At 45.4% G+C, this 20,100-nt stretch overlaps 1 protein-coding gene across 1 annotated transcript in view; it reads right to left on the bottom strand.

Annotated features, from left to right (window-relative positions):
- The window catches only part of RCOR1 (REST corepressor 1), a 119,050-nt gene extending 102,034 nt beyond the window's left edge, over positions 1 to 17,016 (bottom strand). Inside the window, exons 1-2 of the mRNA XM_018066315.1 lie at positions 16,478 to 17,016; positions 16,334 to 16,393 (exon numbers count right to left, since the gene is read on the bottom strand). Of these exons, the coding sequence (XP_017921804.1) occupies positions 16,334 to 16,393; positions 16,478 to 16,784 (367 nt within the window). The 5' untranslated portion in view covers positions 16,785 to 17,016. The remainder of the gene's footprint in view (positions 1 to 16,333; positions 16,394 to 16,477) is intronic.

The raw sequence follows: 20,100 nt of genomic DNA, 5'->3' as shown, positions 1-20,100 counted from the left end.
CCATGGCATATGAAAGTGGCAGATGTTCAAAATCTAGAAGACATCAAGCTGAAAATGACTAGGAAACAATGAAAATTCTATAAGAAGGGCTTCAAAAGGAAATACCAATTTTATTACAAATACTCGTTTTTTTCACATCCCAGCAAGATGGTTCCTCTGTCCATGGGATTTTTGTGGGCTACAGTCCATGGGGTCACAAAAGAGTCAGACACAATTGAGTGACTAAGCACAGCAAAATGGAGATCTTACACAGTCTAAGAAGGAGATATTTCCTAAATTACACTTTTCAAAGAGAAAAGTATACTTTTCTCTGAAAAAAAAAATTAGTTCCTAACTAGGGCTAATAACTTTTAAAGCTAATTTTTAATAGTTTTAATTTATACTAATAATTTATAAAGAATAGTGAACTAAAAAAAAAACTATTCTGCTTTGGAAAATTCTGGGCTAGAATCATCTGATTTCAATGAGTAAGCAGTTAGTCTGAGCACTTTGTCATGGGCACTAAAATGAATAGTGGCTATATAAAAACATGAAATTTTAATATCCTGGTTTCTAAAAGCATTTACAGAAGGCTTCCATGAACATAAGACTCAAAAGTTTAAAAGCTATAACACACCAAAGCAACCTTCAGAAAAAAACAACAAAACTGAGGGTATAATGTTCCCCGATTTCAAACCATATTACAAAGCGAAAGTCATCAAAACAGTATGCTACTGGACCCAAAAAAGACACACAGAAAAATGGAACAGAATATAGAGCCCAGAAATAAGCCTACATTTATTCAGTCAACTAATCTATGACAAAGGAGACAAGAATATCCAATAGGGAAAAGACAGCCTCTTCAATAAATGGTGCTGGAAAAATTGGACAGCAACATGCAAAAGAATCAAACTGGACTACTTTCTCACACCATATACAAAAATAAACTCAAAAAGGATTAAAGACTTTAAGACCTGAAACCATACAACTCCTAGAAGGAAACACAGGCAGTCCATCTGGTTACTAGAAGGGATGGGGTGGGAGTGGTTGTGAAACAGAGGACGGGGAAAAAGAGATACAAATCTTCAGTTTGTAAAAACAAGCCTCCAGTTATGGGGATGTAACAGACAGCCTAAGGTGTATGGTCAATAATACTGTGACAGCCCTGTATGGGGACAGATGGTTACCAGACTTACACTGGTGATCATTTCATAATACATGCAAAAGTCAAATCATTATGCAGTCTACCTGAAACTAACATAGCACTGTACATTAACTATACAACAATTTTTTTAAAAGCCCTAACAGCTTTAAGAAGAAATGAAATAGATTAAGAGTAACAGACAACATATAAATGTATACTAATATTTTCTTTAAAAAACGAAATGAAACCAATTCCTCTACTTTTTTTTAAAAAAAACCTAGACTTCTGTTTCCAGCCAAGGTGGGGTGAACCAGATTTATCCTATCATTATAAACAACTAAGGGCTTCCCTGATAGCTCAGTGGGTAAAGAATCTGCCTGCAATGCTGGAGACCCTGGTTTGATTCCTGGGTCGGGAAGATCCCCTGGAGTAGGGAAAGGCTACCCACTCCAGTATTCTGGCCTGGAGAATTCCATGGACTGTATAGTTCATGGGGTCGCAAAGAGTCAGACACGACTGAGCAACTTTCACTTTCACTTCACTTTCACTATAAACAACTAAAGACCAGTCAAATCTACAAAGCGACAGTCTTCAAGACAGTGGACATCAAGCAGCAGAGTACACTGAGCCCTGAGAGAGAGGACACAGACAGGGTCAATTCCACAACTGCCCAGCCACTGCCTAGTGAGCACTGCCAGCTGGCAGCACAGGGAGGGAGAGCCCAAGGAAGCCAAGCAGTTTCCCCAAGTTTAGGAAGCAAGCTGAGGCCACGGAAGCCAGGGCAGCTTGAGTTTGCAGGGCAGGGTTCCAAAAGGGGAGTGCCTCACCGAACTCCAGAGAGCTCCTTGAGGACTCAGCACAGTACTGAGCAGCACACGTCTGTAAAGAAAATACTTGAGGTTTCTGATTGGGTAGAGCACACAGAATGGAAAATAATTAGCCCTGGGCTACGTGGCTCTGATCCCACCTAACAAAGCAAGATGTGCAATGAACAAACCATTTGTAAGGAACTTCACCATGTTCTAGAACAAAGCTCAAGAATATTTATACAACTATAAAGATATCCAGCATCCATCAAAATAAAATTCATAATGTCTAGCATCTAAACAAAAATTACCAAACAAGCAAAGAAACGGGAAAAGACAACTCATAATGAGGGAAAGAAATCAATCAACTGATACCAACTCAGAAATGAGACAGATAAGAGAATTACTAAACAAGGGCATTAGAATAATTATAAAGTGTTTAAATGTGTTTGAGAAGTTGGAGCAAAGGCTGAGTATGCTCAGGAGAGATATGAAACCTAACGTTTTCAAACAAGGGTAACCCTTCACATTGCTGATGTTTTAAGTTCTGCATTTCTCTTCAATATAGTCACACATCTTGATCATCCTTTTGGTTTAACTAGGTGTTATACAACCATCCCCCTACCATCACATAAAAAGCTTTCAATTTCTACTTGCTTTCTTAAGAAGCCTTATTTTGAATACCTTAACAGCAATATTTTAACAAATACTCCACTAGAGGAATTCCATACGCAACCATCACATTCCAGTATCACATTTCACCATGCACCTTGATTAGAGGCAGAACCTCTGAACTAACTATAAAAATTAAAAAGAACAAGCTTTCACTCCTAAAATTCTCTGGCTTCGTGCTGTCCAACAGCATGGAAAATATCCCGCTCTGTGCAGTCTGACACAGCAGCCAGGAGCCACGTGCTTGAAATGATGTGGTTAGTGTGACAGAACTGCATTTTCAGTTTGATTTTATTTTAATAAATTTAAATAATTATAGATTACTAGTGGCTACATTACTGGACAGCACAGCTTAAAACAGTTTAAAAGAAAATCTGGATTGAAATTTTCAGAAAGATTAACATTTTCAAAATAACAGTTTTATAGTTTTAAACTTCATAGTTTAATATGAATTTTTAAATTAGTTAACATTATAAAATCATAAACACAGGAAAACCCCTATTTTCAAGACTTGGCTCAAAGAACCACTTCACCTACAGCTTCTTCCTGGTTTCTTCAATCACTGAGCCGCAAGTAAGGAGACCCCCCCACTATGCTGCCAGCGCCCCCGTGTCATCAGCAGTGTGCAGGGGGAGGGGCAGGGGGAGGGGGAAGGAACCACGTAATAGACTTGAGAGTCTCTCTTGGGGTGAGGGAAACATTCTGGGACTAGACGGTGTGGCAGGAGCGGCACAACAACGTAAGTGTCCTAAACGCCACTAAATTACTGACTTCACAGCGGTCAACCTGGGGATGCCTTGGCAACCCAACGCTTAGGACTCTGTGCTCTCACTGCTCAGGGCCCAGGACGAAGATCCCACAAGCAGTGCAGTGTGGCCAAATAAATAAACAAACAATTTTTTAAAGGGTTAATTTTATGTTATATGAAAGTGAAAGCGTTTTACTCACTCAGTTCAGTTCAGTCACTCAGTCCTGTCCGACTCTTTGTGACCCCATGAATCGCAGCACGCCAGGCCTCCTTGTCCATCACCAACTCCCGGAGTTCACTCAGACTCACGTCCATCGAATCCGTGATGCCACCCAGCCATCTCATCCTCTGTCGTCCCCTTCTCCTCCTGCCCCCAATCCCTCCCAGCATCAGAGTCTTTTCCAATGAGTCAACTCTTCGCATGAGGCGGCCTAAGTACTGAAGTTTCAGCTTTAGTCACTCAGTTATGTCCAACTCCTTGGGACCCCATGGCCTGTAGCCCACCAGGCTCCTCTGTCCATGGGGATGCTCCAGGCAAGAATACTGGAGTAGGTAGCTATTTCCTTCTCCAGGGGATCTTCCTGACCCAGGAATCAAACCCAGGTCTCCTACACAGCAGGCAGATTCCTTGCCATCTGAGTCACCAGCGAAGCCCCATGTTATATGAAATTCACCTTGGAAAAAAAATTTTAAGAATGTATCTAAGATGTATATCTCTAACTCATACAAATTCATTATTAAGAAAGCACCTAAAACAGGGAACACCAGGTTTTTAATGCAACTTTAAAGCTCACTTATTCCCTTAGGTTTCCATTTTTTAAGTAAACTTGGTTCTTAACTATCAACTGTCCACTACAAAATGCCTATTCGAGCAAAGTCAATCAATGCACACAAGTGCTCTTATTAAATGCAGAACCACATTCGACTATGTCAAGTGAGAAAGATAAACCTTTAGATATTTAAACAGAATTGGCGGCTCAGAACACTCAGAAAGCAGAAGTGCATGACACCACGAAGACTTCATGGGACCACCTAAGATCAGACTAGCCAAGTCTTACCCTACCCATCTTACCATCCTGCTCCCGCACGTGCACGCTAAGTCTGAAAGCAGACAAGTCCCAAGCCCAGAAGCTTCTGTGCCAGTAAAACAGGATGCGCAGCCTTCAGTAAGTGTGTGTGTATATGTGTGGAATAGCACAGAAATACCCTGAGTTCAAGTGAATGGAATGTTCAACCAATCCCAAAATTTTAATTAACCTTTTCAGACATAAAGAAGGCCATCAGGGAGTATTTCCTGGTCACTAGATGAAACTGCTGAAGAGGGACAAGCACAGCCAAGCTCCGGGGCAGAGGCTCACCAGGTCCCCTCGGTGAAAACACAAGGCAAGCCTTGGTTTCTGGGCAGACAGAAGCTAGTCCTCAGTTAACCTTATGATCAAACCAACCATGGCAAACCTCACATTTAAGTCAACCAGAATAGAACTTACAATTTTCTGTAAGTATACTCTGGTCTTTGAAAAACAGAACACAATTCACTAATAACACTAAGAAATACATACATCGGGGTTTTTTCAGGGGAAGAGAGGCAGAGTTAGTTTGGTTTTCATTATTTTGATGGTGAAGGAGATTGGGAATAATATACAAGGAAGGAGAATTAGTTGCTGAACAATACTAACCAGATAGTTGTACAGGTAAAACCAATGACTTTTAAAAATACTCTTAGATATTTTAATGTGTGTATCTTTTCACACTTGAACAAGACATGGTTCTTAAACTCATTCCACAGCTCAAGTTCAATGTGAACCTGCAGAAAAACATATGGGGAGGGGGGAAAATAGATATTTAAATGTTATACTCTCATCTGTTAAACTAAAAGGTAACCAACATAACACGGTCCTTTGTAACCTTAAGTCATCCAATCACAAAAAATCACTCCCCTCAAAAAACAACTCTATTTTACACTCTGAAAATGACTATTTCAACATACGTGCAAGAGTAAAGCAACTCATTCCAACTCGCCTCAGTCAACCAAGCCAGACACCTCCCATTTCATTTGTGCTTTCATTGAGAAGAAGAGGAAGAATGCAACTGGGCACGAATCAGGCTGTGGCCACCCTACACAAAAATCTCCACAATACCTGGGACCACATGCAAACAACAAAGCAATTGATCCAATAAAGCGCTGCTCTAAGTGGTTTTTCTTAAGAGAGGATTTCTGGCTAAGTCTCCCTGAAATACACTAGATTGCAGTCTGACTGCAACTTATCTTAGTAGTATCCTGGTGTTTTTCCTTCCTTAGCAATAAACAAAATAATGATGCTTCTGACAACAGATGGCATCTTAGAATGGGTTACCTTGGGCAAGTTACTAGGGTGAACCATAACAGTAAACCTCTCTGTGCCTCTGTTTCCTCACATGGAAAATGGTGATAACAACTTTATCTGATGTGATTGTTGTGACTGTTATGTTAAATTATTAATGAAGTATTCAAACCAGTCTGCATATAGCAAATACTACACTAACCTGGCACTGACATTATTCCTTCAAGGGTTTTCTGTTGTGATGACAAGTGGCACCACACCACTCATCCACTCCCTCAAAATCAGTGACAAAACCGTAAGACAGCTGAATTGGGTTTTAGTCCACAGCACGTTCACCTTTTACAGAAAAATAACTGACCATCATAGAAAGTAAAGTTATGACTTTAACCTCTAACTCAGTTCAGTTCAGTCACTCAGTCATGTCCGACTCTTTGCAACCCCATGAACCACAGCACGCCAGGACTCCCTGTACATCACCAACTCCCAGAGTTCACCCAAACTCATGTCCATTGAGTCGGTGATGCCATCCCTCCATCTCATCCTCGTCGTCCCCTTCTCCTCCTGTCCCCAATCTTTCCCAGCATCAGGGTCTTTTCAAACAAGTCAGCTCTTTGCATCAGGTGGCCAAAGTATTGGAATTTCATCTTCAACATCAGTCCTACCAATGAACATCCAGGACTGATCTCCTTTAGAATGGACTGGTTGGATCTCCTTGCAGTCCAAGGGACTCTCAACAGTCTTCAACACAGTTCAAAAGCATCAATTCTTCGGCGCTCAGCTTTCTTGGCAATGGCACCCCACTCCAGTACTCTTGCCTGGAAACTCCCATGGATAGAAGAGCCTGGTGGGCTGCAGTCCATGGGGTCGCTAAGAGTCGGACACGACTGAGCGACTTCACTTTCACTTTCATGCATTGGTGAAGGAAATGGCAACCCACTCCAGTGTTCTTGCCTGGGGAATCCCAGGGACGGGGGAGCCTGGTGGGCTGCCTTCTGTGGGGTCACACAGAGTCAGACACGACTGAAGCGATGCAGCAGCAGCAGCTTTCTTTATAGTCCAACTCTCACATCCATACATGACCACAGGAAAAACCATAGCCTTGACTAGACGGACCTTAGTCAGCAAAGTAATGTCTCTGCTTTTCAATATGCTGTCTAGGTTGGTCATAACTTTCCATCCAAGGAGTAAGCGTCTTTTAATTTCATGGCTGTAATCACCATCTGCAGTGATTTTGCAGCCCAAAAACATAAAGCCATCAACTGTTTCCACTGTTTCCCCATTTATTTGCCATGAAGTGATGGGACCAGATGCCATGATCTTAGTTTTCTGAACGTTGAGCTTTAAGCCAAATTTTTCACTCTCTTCTTTCACTTTCATCAAGAACCTCTTTAGTTCTTCACTTTTTGCCATAAGGGTGGTGTCATCTGCATATCTGAGGTTATTGATATTTCTCCCAGCAATCTTGAGTCCAGCTTGTGCTTCTTCCAGCCCAGCGTTTCTCATGATGTACTCTGCACAGAAGTTAAATAAGCAGGGTGACAATATACAGCCTTGACGTACTCCTTTTCCTATTTGGAACCAGTCTGCTGTTCCACGTCCAGTTCTAACTGTTGCTTCCTGACCTGCATATAGGTTTCTCAAGAGGCAAGTCAGGTGGTCTGGTATTCCTATCTCCTTCAAAATTTTCCACAGTTTATTGTGATCCACACAGTCAAAGGCTTTGGCATATTCAATAAAGCAGAAACAGATGTTTTTCTGCAACTCTCTTGCTTTTTCCAATGATCCAGTGGATGCTGGCAATTTGATCTCTGGTTCCTCTGCCTTTTCTAAAACCAGCTTGAACATCTGGAAGTTCATGGTTCACGTATTGCTGAAGCCTGGCTTGGAGAATTTTGAGCATTACTTTACTAGTGTGTGAGATGAGTGCAACTATGCGGTAATTTGAGCATTCTTTGGCATTGCCTTTCTTTGGAATTGGAATGAAAACTGACCTTTTTCAGTCCTGTGGCCACTGTTGAGTTTTCCAAATTTGCTGGCATATTGAGTGCAGCACTTTCACAGCATCATCTTTCAGGATTTGAAATAGCTCAACTGGAATTCCATCACCTCCACTAGCTTTGTTCGTAGTGATGCTGCTTAAGGCCCACTTGACTTCACAAGTCACTATGAACAAAGCTATTATGCTGTTAAAACTAGATGTTGAACAGAAATTAAATCAGAGCTTTTCAAGTCATCCAGCACTGCAATTTAGGTCAATTGGTTAGTAATTAGTACACCAAATTAACTGAAGAAAGTTGCAATGTAACAAAAAAAAGATGTATCAAATTCTCAGTGACAATCATCTTAGAAACCAGGAGTCCTAGTGACAACTGGTAAGGAGCTATGTACCAAGTCCAGTCTCTGAGCAGAACTATATCCAACCAGGGATATGTTTTTATTGCTTCCTGAAAAGAAATTCCATCAACTCCCATACTAGAGAGGAAAACTACAACAAAAACTTTACAACTCTACAACCCTAAGAAAGGATCGGTATCCAAATATACAAAGAGCACACACAAATCAGTAAGAAAAAGAACACCCTACAGAAAAACAGCAAAAGACGTATACACAGAAGGAAACCAAGTAGCTGCAAAAACACATAAAAGCACACTTGACCTCACCAGCCATTAGAAAGATGCCAACACAGACAACAGAAAGACAGCACTGCAAGAAGTCAACAAGCCCAACACCTGTGAAAACTGAATGAAGAAAAGGAATTTTCTGTGCCTGTTACAGGAATATGCACAAAGAATTCCATTTACCAAAATACTCTGACAATAACAAAACATACCGCTTTTCATACATAAGTATATACTCAAGGACAAAAACAGGCATAAGCATTTTGATGACCTTGAGAGCCTGCCACTCAGATTTCCCTTCAAGAGAGAAAGAGCTGGGAGGAGTGTAATTAGCTGACAGTCCCAGCTGCCCAGCACCTTCATGGTCCCCTGCAGCACGCTGCATGCTAACTCCAGGCCAATGACAGAAAACAGCCAGTTTTCTAGAGAAGGCCTGGTCCTGCCCAACACACGCTAACAAACCGCCTTCACTCCGGCTGCACTGCAGTCTCAGGCTCCTAGATCTCGCCATCCATCGCCCTTCCTTCTGTTTTCCTTCACAGGTATCACATCTGCATCCACCCTGAAGGCTCTGCTGCCTCGCCTTCTTCCCTCCTGTGGTCTCAGGCATTTACATCTATGAAACTCCTGCACAAGAGTTTCATGTCCATCGAATCGGTGATGCCAGCCAACCATCTCATCCTGTGTCATCCTCCTGCCCTCAATCTTTCCCAACATCAGGGTCTTTCTCCAGTAAGTTGGCTCTACGCATCAGCTGGTCAAAGTATTGGAGCTTCAGCATCAGTCTTTCCAAAGGATATTCAGGGATGATTTCCTTTAGGATTGACTGGTTTGATCTCCTTGCAGTCCAAGGGACTCTGAAGAGTCTTCTCTAGCACCACAGTTCACAAGCATCAATTCTTCCACATTCAGCCTTAAGATTCAACTCTCACATCTGTACATGATTACTGGAAAAACCATAGCTTTGACTATACGGACCTTTGTCAGCAAAGTGATGTCTCTGCTTTTTAATATGCTGTCTAGGAGAAGGAAATGGCAACCCACTCCAGCTGCCTGAAGAATCCCAGGGATGGTGGAGCCTGGTGGGCTGCCATCTGTGGGGTCGCACAGAGTCAGACATGACTGAAGCGACTTAGCAGCAGCAGGTTTGTCATAGCTTTTCTTCCAAGGAGTAAGATTTGGGCGCCCAAAAGAAAATCTGTCACTGCTTCCACTTTTTCCCCTTCCATTTGCCATTAAGTGGTGGGACCAGATGCCATGATCTTAGTTTTTTTTAACGTTGAATTTCAAACCAGCTTTTTCTCTCTGCTCTTTCACCCTCATCAAGAGGCTCCTTAGTTCCTCTTCACTTTCTGCCATTAGAGTTTTATCATCGGCATATCTGAGGTTGTTGATATTACTCCTGGCAGTCTTGATTCCAGCTCGTGAGTTATCCAGCCCAGTATTTCACATGATGCACTCTGCACATAAGTTAAATAAGCTGGGTGACAATATACAGCCCTTGTCATAATCCTGTTCCAGTTTTGAACCAGTCAGTCATTCCATGTCCAGTTCTAACTGTTGCTTCTTGACCTACATACACATTTCATAAGAGACAGGTAAAATGGTCTGGTATTTCCACCTATAAGAATTTTCCAATTTGTTGTGATCCACACAGTCAAAGGCTTTAGCATAGTCAATGAAGTAGAAAAATATGTTTTTCTGGAAATCCCTTGCTTTCTCCATGATCCAAAGAATGCTGGCAACTTGATCTCTGGTTCCTCTGCCTCTTTGAAAGCCAGCTTATACATCTGGAAGTTCTCAGACCATGTGCTGCAGAAGCCTAACTTGAAAGATTTTGAGCATTGCTTTGCTAGCATTGAGTACAACTGTACGGAAGTTTGAACATTCTTTGGCATTGCCCTTCTTTGGGATTGGAATGGAAATTGACCTTTTCCAATCCTAAGTTTTCCAAATTTGCTGACATATTAAGTGCAGCACTTTAACAGCATCATCTTTTAAGATTTTAAATAGTTCAGTTGGAATTCCGTCACCTCCACTACCTTTATCTAAAATTATGCACACATTATTGTACCCAGAAACAAGGCTTTAAAACGATAAAATTTGGTGTCACACACCTCAAACCTACCTGGAGATGCTTTTAATGACTGAAAGACAAATACAAGTCACTTTGTCTCTGCCGGCCTTACCTTCCTCATCTAGAACACAGGAAGGCTGCATTGAATGGACACTACAATTTTCTCTCTCATTGCTCTGAGGGAGAGAAAATCCAGAAACTTCACAGAATTATGTCTAGCGTGCAATTTTTACATGATCCTCATATTAAATAAAGAATATGACTAACAAAAAAAAAAAGAAACAACAAAATTTGACTAATTTGGAAAAAAGTAGGCGTTTTAGGGTTTACTATCAACATTTCACTTAAAGGACATTTTAATTTTACTTAAAAATATTTATCTCAAACATTTTATCAAAACACTTTTGGTCACATTAAACCATTCTATTTTATACTCTGTTTTTTAAAAAATCAACAATAAAAAATATAAAACTCAACCAGAAGATATGTGTATTAGTAAAATTTCCAGAACACAAAACAGAAACAGTTAAATTACAACCCTTATCCCTGATCAATCCTAGGTCACACGTATTTTCCATACTTGCTATTTGAGGCTGTAGAGGTGACTCAGCCCAGTCACTGAGCCAGCACTCAATCCCCATTCCTGCCTCAGTTGGGCCTTTACTGCTGCTCCAGAGACTCCCTCTATGGCAAGGTTTTTCCAGCTCTCTGTTTTAATGTAAATACCAACAGAACACATCCTCCTTAGCAAAGATCACTGTTTTCCATCAGAGTAAGGGGACAAACAGAAGCCTTATTTCTTACTTTAACATTATGCATGGAACCTCTAAAGAAAGGCTCAGAAGAAAATGAGGGCTAAATTATAAATTAAGTATAACAATCAACATAGCAGAGAGTAAAATATAAAAAGTAAAATAAACTGGGGAAGAATACAGTAATTTGGATAGACTTTGATGTTTCATTTCCAAAGACTAAGAAGATTTTTTTCAATTAAACTGCCCTATAGAACTTTATAACACTAAAGAAACTAGCTTTCCTAGAGTAAGCCTAGGGAAAAGAAAAGAAAAAGAAGAAGGAAAAGAAAAAAGAATAAGCCTAGGGCTTCCCTGGTGGCTCAGTGGTAAAGGATCCACCTGCCATTGCAGGAGACACAGGTTTGGTCTCTGATCTGGGAAGATCCCACATGCTGCAGAGCAACTAAGTCGGTGCACCACGACTACTGAGCCATGCATGCTCTGGAGCTAGGAGAAGCGACTACTGAACCCACATGCCTCAGCTACTGAAGCCCGCATGCCCTAGAGCCCATGCTGCTCGACAAAAGAGCAGCCTCCATTCACAGCAAGTAGAGAAAAGCCCAGGCAGCAATGAAGGCCCAGATAGCCTAAACAAATTAATTGTTTTTAAAAAAGAAAAGAGTAAGCTTACATTTCTTCAGTACCAATGACTTTCAACACTGCTTTTAAAACAACTCTGCTCTGATGAGCCTCTACCAACTAACCTTTGGATCACACCCAAGGAAGTACTCATCACCCAAGGAAGTACAGCAGCAGCAGAACCTCACTTTGACATTAACTCTCAAAGACAAGGACTTGAGAATTGAGAGTAAAAACTCCCTGACTCAGAATGTAATTAATGTGTGCTTCACTTTGGCCCAGGAATGGACTCAAGGTCCATACTACCCTGAAACTTGATCTGAACAGGGTTATCTATTCCCTCTGGATCTCAGTGTACTTTTCTGCTATAAAAATGTTTTGGACTAGTTCTCTCTCCCAGCAAAGGGTATTTACCTAAATTGCAGCAGGTCCATGTAACTTCAAAGCAATCAACTTCAATTATCTTTGAGTGCATAATTCGCATTTAAATCTACGGCTTTATTATAATCCAGCCTTACCTTTGCAGTAAAGCAGGCAACGCAAGGACCACTACTTGGCAACTTCAAAGTCCTTCAAATGATAACTTAAGTAAGACAGCAGAATATGTTTGCTTAGCATTTGCTGAGTGCCAGGCACTGCACTGGACATTTTACGTGTATTAACTCAGTTAATTTCTTTTCTTGAGGAAGAAGTTCCATTACCTCTACTTCACAGATGAAAGCAAAAATAAAGAAACCTGCCCAGGGCCGAAATATAATTGTCAAGAGGCATTGTCAAGATCTGAACTTGGGCTGATGGTTCTCACAACCCAAGCTCACAGTCTGCTCTATGTTGCTTCTGAAATTAAAAAGGTGACTGTAACTGACATAATCACAGGCCACAGTGATGAAAGAACCTGATTCACAATGCAGGAAACAGAGGCTCCTGAGATAAAATGACCAGCTTGACCCTTTTAAACCACCTTCTTAATCACAGAGACAAGGCACTAGACCTCCCGAGAGACAGCTTTAGGCACCTCCTACTGCACTGCATCACAAAGGGGATCACGCACAGGACTTCTCATTACCCCCACCTCTCATCTGGGTAAACACTGCCTCCAAGTGTGCCTCCACCATGACTTCACCATAACTTATGGATTTTTGGGTATCTATAAAATTTATTTTTACAATGAAACTAAAGCAAAGCAAATAATGTGTTCGAAGAGGAAGACAGAATCACCACCAAGAAGAAATGAAAAGCAGGTAAAGACACTCTGTTCAGGAAAATTATTCTACATTTTATTAATATAAGTTAACTCTGAAAGTGACAGTTGAACCAATGACAACCACAAATTTTCTAATCTGGTTAAATATATTGGATTCAATGTTCCAAATACAGGTTGCATGTTTAAAGAGCCATTACCTCAAAAAAATTTACCATTAACACTTCCTCTTCTGTAAGAGCCTTAATTTTACTATTAGTGAACTGTGATCACTAACTCCAACAGAAGTTGACAATAACAACACATGCTTCAGAAAACAAAGAACTTGAGTCAATCTTAAAATCCTGCCACTGTGTTCCTCTAGTTAGAAGACAACAAAGAGGAAGAGTACCAAACAAGGGATCAAAGAAACACAGAGGCTACTGCTTCTTCCTCTGCACATTTATCGGTAAGACCATGGAATTACTTACATTTTTGTATAAAAGAACACTACCAGTTTCAAAATAAATTATGTTTTGCAAATGCAAGAAATAACTGACCAGAGGTAGGCTAGCATAAGCACTCTTCCCTCTTACTTACTGTGTTTATTAAATTCTAAAAGAAACCAAAGCCAACTCAGCATACGATACGGCATAGAGTATGAAATAGAGTATGGACAGTCTGGACCCCACACAGGAACAAAGACAAAGTTAAATATATGAAACTGCATTCTGGTCTTTGTTTTTAAACCTACCTGATAAAACTTGTTCACCATTATAAACAAAGATGTTATTTTAACTACCAAGTTCTGATCCAGTGGTCCAGTTTAGGTCGTAATTAGGTAATAAGACATGAATCAGCATTTTAGGATGACTGCTCGGTCCACTTTGTTCACCATGTGTGAGGGATGACACAAACGTATCTTTCCTGGGCTATAAAGGGAATTTCAAGAGGATCTAGTTTCAACCATTTGTTTTTAAAGCTAAATAGGGTCAACTTGGGAGACTGTGGGTAAACAAAACCTGACCTTAAAAAAAAAAAATCAACATTCTTCCACTCATACATCTTTACAGAGATAGGTTTTTCTGTTTTTTTCTTTTTTTTTAAAGTGGCTTTCTGGTGAGTTTCACATTCACTAGTTTGTTCAAATGTTGGTAAAAATAAATAAATAAATAAATATGCATTCAAAACTCAGGAAGAGAAAAAGAAAAAGCAGTAACAAGCACAATCTCAATTCCATATTATTCCTAACTTGTACTCATGGAAAAAAACTAAGTCCAAAGACCTAAAAAAAAATTTACTTGACATGAAACAAAACTGGTGTGTCACTTCTGTTCCAAAATGGAAGTCTTCCCTTCCCTTAGATTTTAAGTTAAATGAGAACACATCTTTTAAATAGATAAATAAGTAGTAAAAAGTAAAGTCCTACAATTTCCAGCCATGCCTAGGAATCTGTCCCACTGCTCAGAACAGCAAAACAAGGCTTCAAATTATCTCACACCAGTTAGATTCCTTTCCAGATTAAAACAAACACAAAATAGGAAATGTTAATGCCAAGAGCCAATCAACTGACAGTAAGACTATACAGCAAAACATTTGCAGTGTTTCACTGTTTGGAATGGCAGGTCTCTGACAAATTTATGCTTGCCCTTAGTCCATCAAAACTGCAAGGACAGCTCAAAATATGATCCTACTACATGTGCTGTTTCAAAGATAACAACTCCAAAGAAGTCTGCCTCATTCCTAACAACGCAGAGCTAGGCATCAACATTTAGAACAATATCAGAAATCTAATTCTCGCTGTTGCCATCAAATATGCACTTATCTTTAGTCAAAGCCAACATATTTAAACAAAGCTTTCAAATGAATGTAACCAAAATGTACCCCAAAACTGACCAACTTATTCAAAGATGTGTACAAGTTGATATATTTTTTTAATATGTGGGGGAAACTTGGCGAAGAGCTTTGCTTTATGGTCTGTGTATTAAAACAAAGATGGACTTGACCTACAAAATGAAGATAGGGTCAACTGTAACCAAAAAACAGTATGCTTCCCCTGGTGGCCAACCGAGGAATGGAGAAGGCATGCACAGGGGAGAAGCCTGGCCTGGGAGTCCCAATCTGTCGCTCTTATAAATGAGAAGTGACGACCAAAAAAGGAAGACGTGGGGGAAGGAGAAACTATAGGAAGACTAACAGAAGTTTAAAAGGAATCAAACCTGGGCGTCAGACTACAGATACTTTAAGAGATTTAAATCATCAACAGACCAAAACTGTAGAAGGCAAATGCGGGAAAGGTCATTTATTTCCAGAGAACCCAACAGCTCACTCAGGGATGCCTACGTATTTTCACTTCAAAGAACACCCAGAATTTCATACCTTAATAACAGCTTAAGAGCAATCGCCTTTTTCAAGGGCTAGATCCTTGCAATTTTCTGCAGTCTTGTTTCCAAGGAAAAGCATTTATGCATTTATTCTCTCAAATAAACTCGTGGTGTAACCTACATAGAGAACCACCAGTTCTAAAGCCCTCCAACCAGGAGGACTGTTAACTCCAGTTCCACAAGGTTCTCTTTTGAATTTGATTTCTGAAATAAAACCCACGTCCTTTCAAACATTTTCCACGCCAACAATCTTTAAAGACAGTCTTATACGGAGACAAGCTAGAATCTCACTGACGAATTCCTTTGTCTGGTAGGATTTTTCTGGTACTTTGAATTTGCTTGCACACAGAAGCGCAGCAAGGGTAACAAATGTTCCAAGCAAGGGGGCTGGGATGCCTTGGAGGTGTTAGGCTAAAGCTTTCCGAGGGTTCTAACCTTTCACAACCTCTTCCTTTAAAACCAAACAAACAACAACGAAAAAAGGAAATAACACACATATTTACAAATAGGTCCTACAAATCAAACTGCCACCGGCATGCCTCTCTTCCCCGGGCAGGCGCCCTCTGGGAAGCACACTTCTCCGACTAACTGGTTTTGGGGGGAATCTCAGGACGGGAGGGGAGTCGGGGGCAGGCAGGAGGCCGGGGGCCGGCAGGAGAGGGCACGCGGGGCAACCTTCCGCAGGGGAGAGGCGGGTCCGAGGCCGTCCCGAGCCCTGGGGCGCTCGCAGGAAGCTAAGTCTCCGGCGCGCGGCCACCCCCGCCCGGCCCCGGCGCGGCTCGCGCGGACCGGGGACGCCGGAACCCCGGGCCAGGTGGCCAGGTGTGGCCGGCGCGCCGCCGCCTCGCGTCCGACCCGCCCGGGCGACCCTCGGGCCTCCCCGGGGTGGGGGGCGGGGGGCCCGGCCCGCCGGCAGGACACACTGGCGCGAGCGTCTCCCCGCGGACGGCAGGACCCACACCCACAGAAAGAAAAGTTGTCCGAGGCCGTCCGCCCCCTCGGGTCGCCGGCCGGCCCGGGGCGCTACTCACCGGGGTCGAAGTCGGGCACCACCGCCTGGTACTGGGGTCCGACCCGCATGCCGCCGCCACCTGCGGGAAAAGCAGAGGGGGGCGGTCAGCGCGCGGACGGGCAGGCGGGCGGGCGCGGGGGCGGCGCGGGCGGCTGCCACCTACCGTGCTCCTCGTCGCTGGACGAGCCGGAGCTGCCTTCCTCCCAGGAGTTGCTGCTGCTGTTGCCATTGGGCGCCGCCGCCGCCGCCAAACTTTTATTCTGCCCATTATTGGGGGCGGCGGCGGCCGAGGCGGCGGCTGAGGCGGCGGAGGCGGCGGCGGCTGAGGAGCCGGCGGCGGCTGAGGAGCCGGCGGCGGCCGAGGCGGCGGCCGAAGCGGCGGCGGCGGCCGAGGCGGCCGCGCTGGACGCGTTGTTCCTCCCTCTCCGCTTCCCTGAGACCTCGGGGCCCTTCTCCACCATGGCCGGCATCGGCGGGGGGCCCGGGCCGGCGAAAGTGACGGGGGACCCCGCGGCTCCCGAGGAGGCGGGGGTGGGGGTGGGGGTGCGCTGGGCCGGGGGAGGGGGTGCGGGCGGGCGCGGTCGGAGCCTGCGGGCGCGAGTTGGGGCTGAGGCGGCCCTGGCGGGCGGAGCGCGGAGCCGCTTCAGAGCCCCCGGCGCCGAGCCCAGCGCAACTTTCGCTCTCCTCGCCGCCCGCACTTCACTGGCTCTAACTACTCCGGGAGCAGAGAGCGGGAGGGGAGGGGGGCGGGGCCTGGGCCAGCAGTGAGGTGAGTGGGGAGGGGGGGAAGCCGCGCGCAGCCGAACCCGGCGCGGGGAGGGAGTGGCTCCGCCCCCCGCGCGCCCCATTGGGTCTCGTGCGATTTGGACGGCGAGCGGCAGCCCGATTGGCTGCGCGCAGCCGTCCGTCCGAGGGGCCGGGGCGGGAGAGCGGGGAGGGGGGTGGTGCCAGGCTTCCGTTGGTCAGGTTCGGTTGACGCGTATCGCCCGCTGTACGTGGTTTGAGGTTTGCCGTCTCTCTACGCCCCATGATCCATCTCTCTAGGCAATAGCGAGGAGTTAGCCGCCCTCCCCGCCCCCTCCTTCTGCCGGCACCCCCCCCCGCCCCGCTTCCCCTGAGCGCACCCCACCCCCACCCCGCGGCCCCGGCCCCTGCGTTCCCCGGAGGGCTCCGCCGAGAGCCCCACCGATTTCCTGAAGGGAAACATGCTCGACGCGAGAGAGGAGACCGAAGGCGAGGTCGGGACTACTTTCCCCCTCGCGCGGAGGACTACCTCTCGCAGTTTGAATGGGTTCTTATACAAAGAAGGGAAACTAATTGGAAGAAACTAATTGCGGCCCCGCGGTTCCCACGGGGTTTTGGGGGGGGGGGGGGCTGTCTCCGCGCCGGGGGCAGCACCGGTGCAGGGGGACAGAGTTCCCAGCTGGCGGTGTCTCCTGGAGTCGGAGGAGGCAGTGTGGGAGCTCGGGGTGCGGGGTGGGGTTTTGGTGGGGCTTTCTGCTAATTGGGGGGTAGGGGGGACGTTGGAAGTCGCCGCAATCGTCCGAGTTTCGGGGCTCCGCCGCGCCTGCGAGGCCGGAGGATAGGGTCCTGAGCGGGGGCCCTGCCCGGACGCAGAGTCGGGGCGCGGGGTGGGGTGGGGGGTCCCCCTGCCATCCTAGATGGCCGTTTGGAGAGCTGTGAAGGGGCAGGATTGTCCCCGGGCGGGGAGGGGAGCCCTTAGAAAACGGGGACGGGGGCTTACAGAAATGGGCTGGGGGTCCAAGATGGGTAAAGGGGGCAGAAACCGTTTTCATCCCAAGCCCTCGGTAGGGGGAGGAGGGTCAACTTCCTCCGAGGCAAGAGCCACTTTTCCGGATCTGCCGCCTGCACGGCCTCCGCCGCTCCACCCTGAGCCCCCCGGTGAGGAAACGCTCGACCCAGGCCGAAATACCCTCGCCCTGGACAGTGACCAGTGAGCCCAGGGGCTGCTTTTATAGCTGTGAGAGGGGGATGGTAGAGTGTGACCCCCTCCCCCCCCAGGTCTGTATCTGCCCCACCCCCACCGATTCCCCCAAACGACGCGCGCTCTTCACACATAATTGGGAGGCGAGAGCAGGTCTATAAATGAAAAAAAAATTTTTTTTTTATTTTAAATGCAGCGGATGGCTATTTTTCTTTTAAGTTACTTCGAACCTGCGCTTAATATGGGGACAGTTTACACCAGCTCTGGTTATAAATAGCTACAGGGAGAGATCTGGAGTTTGATGGTTTTAAAAGCCTGAATAAATAAGCAGGATGTTCTCCTCCACGTTTTCTGCAGCATGGACCGTTGTTATTACTTCAATGAAGTGACCACGTTCACTTCTGCCCGAAGGGCCTGTAAGAAAAGGCGCTGTGCCCTCGCAATAGAGGAGACTTGCCCTCACCGAGTTCAGGGTCTCAACTCCTGGATTCCCCTTAAAAGGACACCCGTCTCCTTGGAGAGCCCAGGTGGTGCAGGTTGTGTCCCCCCCCCCCCCCCAATAACTTCCCCACCAGCCGCAGTGAGAGGATAGAGGCAGCAAAGCCAAAGGTTGGACAGAAGTGGCCTTCACACCTGGCTGAGGGCTGTGACTCATCTCCGGGGGAACACTGCGTGAGAAATGAGGTTGAGAACACTGGCCTGCTCACTTGGTGTCTATGGAGCTTTACTACCAGACTCTGGAGAGATTAGCCTACAAGGGCACATGGCTGATATTGAGTCATCTATTAGGGCCACAGGGAAGACGCAGGATATGGGGTCACCAGTTCCACCTATACCAAACCCCAAGGTTGGAGCTACTTCCTAGCTGGGTAATGACAGTGGATACATCACTGGGCCTTCCAGCCAGTCACTTTTTTCAACAAATATGTAACAGCTAACATGTGCCAAGCCCAGTTCTAGTTTGACCCCGAAGTCATACAGAATTCCATACTGGCCTTGACCCTCTCAGCTTCCTGGTCTGTAAAACAAATAGTAGTACTTACCTCCTAGCCTGGTGGATTTTTACAAATTCCATCTCCCCATCCCCTCTCCTTCCACCTGAAGCAACCCTGCAACCTAAAGGAAAGCCCCTTTCCTGCCCCTGCCTATTGTTGGGGGGCAGGCAAGGAGGCCCACATACAGCCCTTCTGATTGGGAATTTGTGATGTCAGACTTCAAGCAGGCACTCCACAAAGTCAGCAGCCCTACCATGTTTTCTGGGGACACTCTCCCCACCCTCCAAGACTAAGATTTCACACTCTCTTCCCTCTCCTTACACACCTCCCACAGCCCTTCTGCCCTCAGTCCCAGCAAATGACCTCGCTTCATTTCTTCAGTGAGGAAAACTGAATCCGTCATATGGGATCTCATCTTCCAGTCCCCACACTGACACATCTCCCTACCTGGCATCCACCTCCCCTCAGGCTCTCCCACCGCTATCTTGGTCTCAAGCACCCACTTCCTGCTGCCCTCCCGTTGCTGCTGTCCTGTACCATCAGCCTCTCTCTCTTTTCCCTTGGGTACCATGTTCCAAAAAGGAGGTAGGAGGGGGGGCGGAGCTCACCATTGCTCCCAAGCCCCCTTCTGCCTGCTCTCCCCGCCCCCCCCCCGCCCCCGTAGAAAACTCAGAGGCTAGTCTAAACCTGCCTTCTCCACTCCCTCCCTTCCCAGTCTCTCCCCACCCCACCCCAGCAGGGATTTATCCCTACCCTTAACTATTGCTAAGGTCACCCACAAGCTCCCTCCTGCCCAATCCAGCGGTCACTTCCTGTTCTCAGTGCACTTCTCAGCAGCACCTGGGT

This window comes from Capra hircus, chromosome 21, assembly GCF_001704415.2.
Source record: "Capra hircus breed San Clemente chromosome 21, ASM170441v1, whole genome shotgun sequence".
NCBI classification, from domain to species: Eukaryota; Metazoa; Chordata; class Mammalia; order Artiodactyla; family Bovidae; genus Capra; species Capra hircus.
This window is presented reverse-complemented; position numbering and strand designations above follow the sequence as displayed.